Raw genomic sequence first — 10,967 nt, 5'->3', positions numbered from 1 at the left:
TTTCCAATAACAGTATTTTGCCAGGGGAAGTGAGTCAAGTGTGTGTTTGGTGTTGAGAGTGAAAATATGAAAGAGATGGCTATAGTGTACGGTTCTGACAAAAGCTTTACCGCTACAAGTGGATGTGAATGAACAAACCTTAGCATACTTTTAGGCATTTAGCAAATGTGTATGGAAGTAGTGAATAAGAGAGAAAAAGAATAATAGTAAAATACGAAGTTGCTTTTATTGGCAAAATTTTGAGGCTGTTATTTTCATCTTATGCTTCTTCTTCTTCTTTTTATTGTGTTACCATTTAGATAAAGCTTTTTTTCGGCAACGGTAACTTTATTTTCCTGTGAATAGAGGAAACATTGAAAAAAATTTACCGATAATAAAAATTAACAATATTTACAACAGTTTTTCGCAACGCAACTGACTGAAAGAAAACGCTAACAAATAAAGGAAGAAAAATAAACAAATAAAAGAATAAAGAAAATCATCTCAAAATGGGTGACGAATATTCCAACAATCCCGATATAAGCGCTATGACAACAAGTAAGTATAACAAATTATGTTTATAAAATAATTAATTTAAAAAAATGCTAATAATGATTTTTTTCCTATTTATTTTATAATTTAATTTAAAAAATAATCCTAAAGTTACCGATATATTGAAAGTGTATACCGTTTTTTCATTTGCTTACTGTTGTTGATTGCAATTTTTTCCTTTTTTGCCGTATTCTACGTGATACGAGAATTGTGTGTGAAGAGGGATGAGGTTTTTATTTTAACTTGGTTTTTGCTGCTATTTGGGTTGGGGGTTGTTTTGATTTCTATTTCGTCGTATGGAGTTTTTTCTTTGTCGTCGTACCTTTTGACACCAATTCTCCTACATCATAAAAAAGTACTACCATTGTTTTAATATTTTTATTTTCCTTAATAAAATATTTCTTATTTTTTTGTTTAATTTATTATTACATGCTAATACATAATTAATTTAAAAAATAATTATACAAATGCACAATTTTCTATGAGTCAGCTGAAATACAAATATGTATATTTATATGTATGTGCTCCTATTTTTATACCTACCGTTTATTTTTAGCAACAATTTCTGCGAACAACATAAAACCCCAAACTCCTTCCCAGTAAAGACTCCCTTGACAGATTTATTGTTATTCGTATAAGGAATACTTTATGATGTATATATAAGAAATTTATATGATAGATCGCATATGAATTATAACTTTAGCAGGTTTATGAATTAGATTGATTTCTCTAGATTTTTAGTAAATATGAGGTTTGTTCAAAAAGTGTAATCGATTACACCAATGTACATTTTTAAATTTTATGTAAATAACATTATGTAAAATTTTCTTCAGACGTGTTCTTCAATTCATACTAGGGCTACTACTACTACTGTTACCGTCAGACAGTAGGGTTTGATGTACCACTATGTGTTGTTCGGAGAAATTCGAAAAACAAGCAAGAGAATGGGAGCTATATCTAAATCTGAACCGCTTCCAACAAAACTTTGAAGCTGTCTAAATCGGACAAATATTGGCAGCATGGTTCTCCACATGCTTTAAATCGGATGAAAAAATATATGGGAGCTATACCTAAATCTGAATCGATTTCAACAAAATTTCGCGGACGTCAACTTGCAGTAGTTTCAGGACGCTGCTATACCTAAATCTGAATCGATTTCAACAAAATTTCGCGGACGTCAACTTGCAGTAATTTCAGGACGCTGTACAAAATTTTGTCTCAATCGGAGAAACATTCACAGTATGGGGCTCCATTTACATAAAATCGGAGGAAACTATATATGAGAGCTATATCTAAATCTGAACCGATTCCAACAAAACTACACATACATCAATCTGGACCTAACTCAGTTTGCTGTGGAAACAATTTGTCTCAATCGTAACAATATTGGAATCTATATCTAAATCTGAACCGATTTTTCCAATTCCAAAAGGGTCAGTCCTTCGGTAAAATAAGTGACATGTGCCAAATTTCATCCAAATCGGATCATAAATGCGACATGTACTTTGTTCACAAAACTACATGGACGGACAGACAGACGGACGGACAAACGGACATGCATAAATCAACTCAGAAAGTGATTCTATGTATATTCTCAAAATGGACAATAGGTCTATCTCGACTCCTTTTGCCTGTTACAAACATATGCGCAAAGACATAATATTTTACCCAACCGAGATCATGGCGTAAAATAAAACCCATTTTCCCTCTTCTTCTGAAATCTTCCCAACAAAGGGCCAATATTTTGAAAACGTGTAAATTGCATGTAAAACGAATGGAGTATTCGATTTGATCCATTGAATGCCAATCGTGATATTTTTACCAAACCGTCATTAAATGCCAAAATGGGGTCATAAGGCCTTTAATTATATGATGGGATTTCCAATATTCGGTATTTTGAAGCTATTGGTCACTTTTTTAAACGGATCAGATATAATTTCGTATTTTGGGATCTCACCGCGTAAACAATGTTCATCCGGTATTTTAAAGCTTTTTGTCTAGGTTTTCAAAAGAATTGGTTCGTTTTAGGGACTAGTATCTCTAATTTATTAAAATTATTAAGAGTAAAGGCATATTTTGGGTTCTCACTGGGTAGAATATCTTCTTACTAAATGTTATCAATATTTGTTCACTTTTTGTGTAGACCCGATATGACGCTACATTCCAAATTTCGCTACTTTTGGGAGTTTAGACAGGTGTTTGAAGCAAATTGTAATTAAATTTTTGAATTCTCGTTGAGTAGAAACCCTTCCTACCAAAAATTATCAAATATTTGATAATTTGGGGGTTTGGACACATTTTTCAACAAAATTGGCTCTAATTTGATTTTTCAGTTTGTCAAATCGTTCTACAAAAAATTATCTATATCGGTTTACGTTTTGGTATAGTTTTGAAGCCGCTAGACTTATGTTCCAACATTACATATATGCAGAAAATTATCAATATATGACCATGTTTTGAGATAGACCCCATAGAATAGTAGCCCCATTGTTAGTTTTTGAAGATTTTAGCCATTTTGGCATTTCAGGTTATGGGACGGTAAAACACATTTTTGCAGAAAAATGTTTATATAGGTCCTACTTTTTATATAATCCCCACATATGTAGAGGAACTTCGGGTAATGTGGACTGCCATTTTTATACGCTTCACCACCCTGTGTCTTTGAGCATATGTTTATAACAGGCAAAAGGAAACGAAGAATCACTTTCGGGGTCGATTTATGCATGTCCGTCCGTCTGTCCATGTTAAATTGTAAACAAAGTACAGGTCGCATTTATTATCCGAATAGGATGAAATTTGGCACAGGTCATTTATTTGGACCTATTGAAATTGAGAAAACCTATATAATGTAAATAGTGTATCAAAGTCCCTATATATTTTTCGATTTGCACGAAATTTGGCAAAGCGTACTGAATTGAGTCTAGAATGATGTATGGTTAATATCGTGAAAATCGGTTCAGATTTAGATATAGCGCACATATATATTTTCGACCGATTTAATGTAAATGGCTTTGGCTTGGTGTACTGAATTAAGTCTAGAATGATGTGTGAAAATCGGTTCAGATTTAGATATAGCTCCAATTATACTTTCATCCGATTTAATGTAAATGGTGCACCAAAGTTCCTATATATCTTTCGATTTGCTCGAAATTTGGCATAGCGTACTGAATTAAGTCTAGAAGGATGTGTGTTAAGTTTCGCGAAAATCGGTTCAGATTTAGATATATATTATCTTCCGATTTGTCCGATTGACACACAATTTCGTACAATGCCCTATAGGTAATTTGCCCTGTTTTTAAGGCAAAAATTAATAACAGCGGTGTTAAACGATTTTTTGACTTTTTAAATGATTTATATGTACAAGAAAGAGAATACGCAGATTTCCACAGTAGAAACCGGATATAACGAACAACGGTTATAAGCAAGAACAAAGCTAATTCTTTCTCAGATATTTTTATTAGTTCTCTTAAACACAACAAACGGTTGAAAACGATTAGAGTAGTAAGTTAAAAAAATTTCGATCCCGCGATTAGATTTTTAAAGGAATAATTATTACAATGTTGTACGTTTTTGCAGAATGCTTTAATAACAATTAATTCAGTACCCATTTTTACTCTTTAAAGTTGTTAATATATAAAAGTGTGATAAAGTCATGCTTATTACAGGCGAACACAATTATAGTAAACACTAGATATAAGAAACAACATTTTTTTCATTTGTCACTTTTTTATTTTTAATCAATGCTGAAAAAAGTAAATTTTTGATGGTTTATATTCTAAGGGGAACTTAAGCCCGCTATTTCCTCTTCTCCACTTTTTAGATTTTTTCTCATAATCTTTCCTTCGACAACCTATTTGCGGTTTACGAGTCATGTTATTTATTTTGTAATAAAAATTCGAGTGTATTTTTTCACGGAAAAGTTCTATATTCTTATGACATTTGACCCATCTTGATAAATGCATGCAAAATAACCTAATTTCCTTTTTATACCCTTCACCACACTGTGGTACAGGGTATTATGTCTTTGTGCATATGTTTGTAACAGGCAAAAATAATCGAGATAGACCCATGGTTCCTTTTGAGAATATGCATAGAATCACTTTCTGAGTCGATTTATGCATGTCCGTCTGTCTGTCCGTCCGTCCGTCCGTCCATGTATTTTTGTTAACAAAGTACAGGTCGCATTTATGATCCGATTTGGATGAAATTTGGCACAGGTCACTTAATTGGCCCAAGGACGAACCCTATTGAAATTGGAGAAAATCGGTCCACGTTTAGGCATAGCTCCCATATAAGGGTACCCCAAAATTTTCGGTATTTTGAGGTTCTTGAGCGCGTTTTTTAACTGAATTCCTTGAAATTTGGTACTTTGAGTTCTTATTGGGTAGCAAATCTCTCTACCAAAAATTATAAATAAAGGTCCATTTTTTCGGATAGCCCCCATATAAGATTACCCCCAATTTTCGGTATTTTGGGGGTTTTGATCGCATTTTCCGACCGAATTCGCTGAAATTTGGTACTTTGTGTTCTTATTGGGTAGCAAATCTCCCTACCAAAAACTATAAATAACGGTCCATTTTTTCGCATAGCCCCCATATAAGGGTACCCCCAAATTTTCGGTATTTTGAGGTTCTTGAGCGCGTTTTTTAACTGAATTCGCTGAAATTTTGTACATTGAGTTCTTATTGGGTAGCAAATCTCCCTACCAAAAATTATAAATAAAGGTCCATTTTTTCGGATAGCCCCCATATAAGATTACCCCCAATTTTCGGTATTTTGGGGGTTTTGATCGCATTTTTCGACCGAATTCACCGAAATTTGGTACTTTGTGTTCTTATTGGGTAGCAAATCTCCCTACCAAACATTATAAATAAAGGTCCATTTTTTCGGAAAGCCCCCATATTAGGGCACCCCCAATTTTCGGTATTTTCGGGTTTTTGGGCTCGTTTTATAACTAAATTCGCTGAAATTTTGTACATTGGGTTCTTATTGGGTACCAAATTACTCCACTAAAAATTATAAATATAGGTCCAGTTTTTCTGGTAGTACCCATATAACGGTACCCCAAAATTTTTGGTATTTTGGGGGTTCTGATCGGATTTTTCGACCAAATTGACTGTAATTTAGTACGTCGAGTTCTTATTAGGTAGCACATCTCTCCACTATAAATTATAAATATTGGTCAATTTTTTCTGGTAGCCCCCAGGTTTTGAGGTTCTTGAACCAAATTCTTTTTTCTGGTACAGGGTATTATGTTTTTGTGCATATTTTTGTAACATGCAAAAATAATCGAGATAGACCCATGGCTCCTTTTGAGAATATGCATAGAATCACTTTTTGAGTCGATTTAAGCACGAAATTTGGCACAGCGTAGCAAATTAGGTCTAGAATGATGTGTGTAAAGTTGCCTGAAATCGGTTCAGATTTAGATATAGCTTCTATATCTGACCAAATGAACAATTTAGTATCGGTTGCAGAATGACGTGTTTATGGTTCCAATTTCATTTTACTGGTCCTTTAAAAATGCGACTTCTGTTAGGATTCATCTGTTGAATATACTCAAAGTGGTGAAGGGTATCATATAGTCGGCCCCGTCCGACTTTACTACTTTCCTTACTGGTTTAATTTGACGTATTTTTCGTCCATATTGCTGTTATTGCCAACTTTATTTGTGGGGACGTTGTAAACAACAGTATGTTTCTTTGCTTTTGTTTCTTTCAGCAAACCAAATATCGAAAATTTTATTGTTTTTTATTCTGAAGTTCCCTACAATGTACTGATATATCATGAAAAACGCAAAAATTCGCAGTTTTAGACATATTGGAATAGTGCTGAAGGGTATCTTATATTCGGCCCGTCTGACTTTATTATTTTGAAGAATTTGGGCAACATTTTCAACCTGGTAGAAGACCTTCTTACTAAAAATTTACAGTATTAGCCCACATGTTAGTGTAGTCCCTATATGCCGCTACATTCCAAATTTCGATACTTTTGGGAGTTAGGGCAGGTGTTTCAAGCAAATTGGCTGTAATTTTACGTTTTGGATTCACATTGAGCACGTGAATGGCGTATTTCTTCTAAATTTTGTAATACACATGCCCCTTGTTGCACAATATACTAAAAACGATTTTATTTTGTTTGTTGGCATATTTGTTAAAAATATTCTGGCCTTTTAAATTCGTTATTTGGTCGGTCTCCATAGGGACACTCTTATTGAGTTCTCCCCAGGGTGTGATTGAGAATACCAAAAGTTAAAACTAGTTCAAGTAACATTAAATCAAATTTATTATTCCAGGTATGTAACCTTTTCATGCTCAAAAATTCTGGCAACATTCTCCGACTTTTCTCACGAAAATAGCAGTAAATTCGAAATTGATGCCAATATTTCCTATCCAAATATTTCATTTAAATGTCAACATTAGTTGGCGCATATTTTTGTAATAAAATCCCAATAGTAAACACTCACGCAATTTTTAGCAGCATAGTTAATATAAACAGTCTCTAGTTACAGTTTATGACTATTTCAAACGTATATATATGCGAAGCCATTGACATTTAATGGCGGATAAAATATATTTAATAACTAAATTACATTGTGGGGGAAGTAGACCGCTTTTATACCCTAACATCGACCAGAAGTTGTTTATTCTCTACGAAAATAAACAGACACTTAGTTTGAAGAATTCTGTTAATACATCAAGAACTCGGAATCCAAATGACAGTTGGAAAATTCTCCAAATATATACCAAAATACCTAAAATCGGACAAATCTATACAATACAATAAATCTTCATATACAATAAATACAATAAATATGTACCATTAATGACATCATTTTGCGAAGAATTTGTTTACCCCCAAAGAATGTGTAGTGCAAAATTACAATCATCTTGATTTGAAAATGTCTATTTTTTGAATCTAGGAAACAATTTTTGGAGTGGCCTTAAAAACTAGTACATTTTCCTTTTTTTACTTTATATAATTAAAATGTAAACTTTTTTCAAACTGTTCTGTCGTTAATATGCATTATATATTTTTCCCCCTTTTCATTTCCAGTACTTCCTGCTATCCTGGGCCTTGTGTCAGCCGGAGCCCTTTGGGCAGTGGCCTGTATATGCGCCCGACAAATGCGTGCCCGTAATCGCAAACAAAATCAACACGATGCCACTTTTCCCTTTCAACCGACACGACGTCCGACAGCTGTTCGTTCGCCTAGTGGACAGCCACCACATTATCTAAAGAAATCACCATCACCAACGGGTACCAAACAATTGGGTATCCTACAGGCAATGCCCGATCAAAATGCCTCATCGCCGATATCACCACAAACTGTCAAATATATGGAAGAGGATGAAATTAAACCCAAAGCAGCAAAATATAATGCCGGCAGCGAGAAACATTCACCCGTCGAAGCCAAAAGTCCAACTGGTAATGGTGCTAGCAGCAATGGTGGCGCCGCCAGTGGCAGATCTAGTCAAATGGGGGCAATGCAAGAGTCTATGATCAGTAACGCCAGCAATGATCTCCATTTGGAACAATACGGCAAGTTGGGTTCGATCTTTTTCAAATTACGTTATTTGGCTGAACGAAATGCCCTAATGGTGTCGATTATACGTTGCCGTGGTCTACCCTCCAAGAGCAGTGGTAGCAATTCAAACAACCCTTCGACAAGTAACAATGGTGGCGACATTCCGTCCGGTATGAATGGACGCACCCAGGCAGCAACCGATCCCTATGTCAAGTTACAACTGTTGCCCGACAAACAGCACAAGGTTAAGACCCGTGTTGTCCGCAATACCCGTAACCCCGTCTACGATGAAGATTTCACTTTCTACGGTCTGAACATTAACGATTTACAGAATATGTCATTGCATTTCGTGATCCTGAGTTTTGATCGCTATTCGCGTGATGATGTCATTGGTGAGGTTGTCTGTCCATTGTCGAGCATTGAAATCGGTGACATTTCCAAGGAGGCTTTATCGATCAGCAAGGAAATTCAACCACGTAGCTTGAAGATAAGGGCACAGGGTCGTGGCGAACTTTTGATTTCACTCTGTTGGCAACCGGCTGCTGGACGTTTGACTGTCGTTCTATTGAAGGCACGTAATTTACCACGTATGGATGTGACCGGTCTGGCTGATCCTTATGTGAAAATCTATTTGTTGTATAATGGTCAGCGTATCGCTAAGAAGAAGACACACGTCAAGAAACGTACACTGAGTCCTGTTTTCAATGAGAGTTTTGCTTTTGATATCCCAGCAGCTGAGGTGAGTTTGGGAGGGTGTGGGATGAGGAGGAAATCAAAATGAATATTTTTTTGTATTTTTCAGGGAACTGGAGCGACTTTGGAGGGAGTGTCACTTGAATTGATGCTGTTAGACTGGGATCGTGTAACCAAAAATGAGGTAAGTTGGAATTTTGGTGGCCATATTACTCGGAGAAGGGTTTCAGGATCAGGAAAAAACGGGACAACGTCATAGAATGCCTGGATATGACGTTTTGCATGAGGAAGGTTTTTTCTGAGAAGGCCTGCGTATTGTATATTTACAGGAAACCAAGATGGGTTTAGGCCTGTAGAAGGTCTGAAAATGCTCTTTTCAATCTAACGATGTCCTGCAGACAAAGATTTATTTTCAAAACCAGTAAGGAAAGTAGTAAAGTCGGACGGGCCCGACTATATGATACCCTTAACCACTATGGGTGTATTAAAAAGATGTCAATCGGCCCAACTTTGAGTCTGTGGTGCTCCAGTTTTTTTTAATCGGAAGCAAATATTTATGGGAGCTATATCTAAATCCGAACTGTGTTCAGCAAAACTTGACACATGTTATTTTACACAAACTTTAGTACGTTGTGCAGAATTGTGTGGCAATTCAGTGCGCTATGCCAAATTTTGTACAAATCGGAAGATATATACACAATTTACATGAAATCTGTCGAACATACATATGGGAGCTATATCTAAATCTGAACCGATTTTCTCGAAACTTAGCACACGCCATTCTTGACCTAATTCAGTACTTTATGCAAAATGTTGTGCAAATCGAATGATATCTAGGAACTTTGGTGTACCATTTACCTTAAATCGGACGAAACTATATATGGGAGCTATATCTAAATCTGGACCGATTTTTTCGAAACTTAGCACACATCATTCTAGACATAATTCAGTACTCTATTCCAAATTTCGTGCAAATCGAATGATATATAGGGACTTTGGTGTACCATTTACCTTAAATCGTACGAAACTATATGTGGGAGCTATATCTAAATCTGTACCGATTTTCTCGAAACTTGACACACATCATTATGGACCTAATTCAGTAATATATGCCAAATTTCGTGCAAATCGAATGATATCTAGGGACTTTGGTGCACCATTTACCTTAAATCGGACGAAACTATATATGGGAGCTATATCTAAATCTGAACGGATTTTTCCCAATTTCAATAGGGTTCGTCCTTGGGCCAAATAAGTAACCTATGCCAAATTTCATCCAAATCGGATCATAAATGCGACCTGTACTTTGTTTACAATTTAACATCTACAGACGGACGGACGGACATACGGACATAAATCGGCGCAGAAAGTGATTCTATGCATATTCTCAAAAGGAACCATGTGTCTATCTCTTTTCCTTTTGCCTGTTATAACCATATGCACAAAGACATAATACCCTGTCCCACAGTGTGGTGAAGAGTACAAATACAGATATTTCAACCTTAGAATATCTGGAGTTATAGGCATGAGGAATGTTTTCTGTCGTAACAGTATCGGAAGAATGTTTTACCAAAATCCAGGCCAGATTAAAATTTGGAAAAATGGTCCTTAAAATAATATAAAGCTTTTCTGTCCATCGGAGATCTGAAAAAGATATTCCGCCCTAAAAAACCTTAAATTTTGTTTTTAAAACCTCCACATAAAGTTTCCAACCCTTCGAAGGCTTATCGAAAATTTTCTGTAATAGAAAGTGGTTCTATTCTTTGAATTGAAAAATCCAATTAAAAATTTTCTATTTTCTTTCTAGGTTATTGGACGACTTGAATTGGGTGGACCCAACTCAAATGGCACAGCCTTAAATCACTGGAATGAAGTGTGCAATTCGCCACGAAGACAAATTGCCGAATGGCATAAATTAAATGAGTAAATTCCAACGGATCGTCAGATAGGTCAGCTTAAATGGCACTAGAAAAAGCCACAATCTTTACAGAATTTCAAAGAAAAAAAAAAAAAAAACAACAACAACAACAACAAAAACTGAGACACACACAAATTAATAGAGGAAAATAACAAAACCAAAACATGCTAGAAAAAAATATATAATTATATATAAGTAAAATATTATATACATAAATTTAAGTAAATTGCATACCGAACACGAAAACACACACTCCCACATACCGATCATAGTCAAACAAACAAAGGAAAGAGGAAA

General features: G+C 35.2%; 1 protein-coding gene across 1 annotated transcript; it reads left to right on the top strand.

Moving 5' to 3' along the window:
• The first annotated feature begins 488 nt into the window (after positions 1-488).
• LOC133334384 (synaptotagmin-4-like) lies at positions 489-10,694 on the top strand. The gene is made up of 4 exons (XM_061542681.1): positions 489-537; positions 7,588-8,798; positions 8,862-8,936; positions 10,560-10,694. The coding sequence occupies exons 1-4, from the start codon at positions 489-491 to the stop codon at positions 10,677-10,679; spliced, it is 1,455 nt and encodes a 484-aa protein (XP_061398665.1). The 3' UTR covers positions 10,680-10,694.
• The last annotated feature ends 273 nt before the right edge of the window (positions 10,695-10,967 follow it).

This window comes from Musca vetustissima, unplaced genomic scaffold (assembly GCF_032173495.1).
Source record: "Musca vetustissima isolate MV318-11 ecotype Yass unplaced genomic scaffold, APGP_CSIRO_Mvet_v1 utg38915, whole genome shotgun sequence".
NCBI classification, from domain to species: Eukaryota; Metazoa; Arthropoda; class Insecta; order Diptera; family Muscidae; genus Musca; species Musca vetustissima.
Note: the sequence above shows the minus strand (reverse complement) of the source record. Positions and strands in the feature narration are given on the sequence as shown.

Coding starts and splice junctions, on each gene's coding strand:
- LOC133334384 (XM_061542681.1), top strand. CDS start 489: ATGGGTGACGAATATTCCAACAATCCCGATATAAGCGCTATGACAACA. Junction 538..7,587: donor TATAAGCGCTATGACAACAA/GTAAGTATAACA, acceptor TTTCATTTCCAG/TACTTCCTGCTATCCTGGGC. Junction 8,799..8,861: donor TTGATATCCCAGCAGCTGAG/GTGAGTTTGGGA, acceptor TGTATTTTTCAG/GGAACTGGAGCGACTTTGGA.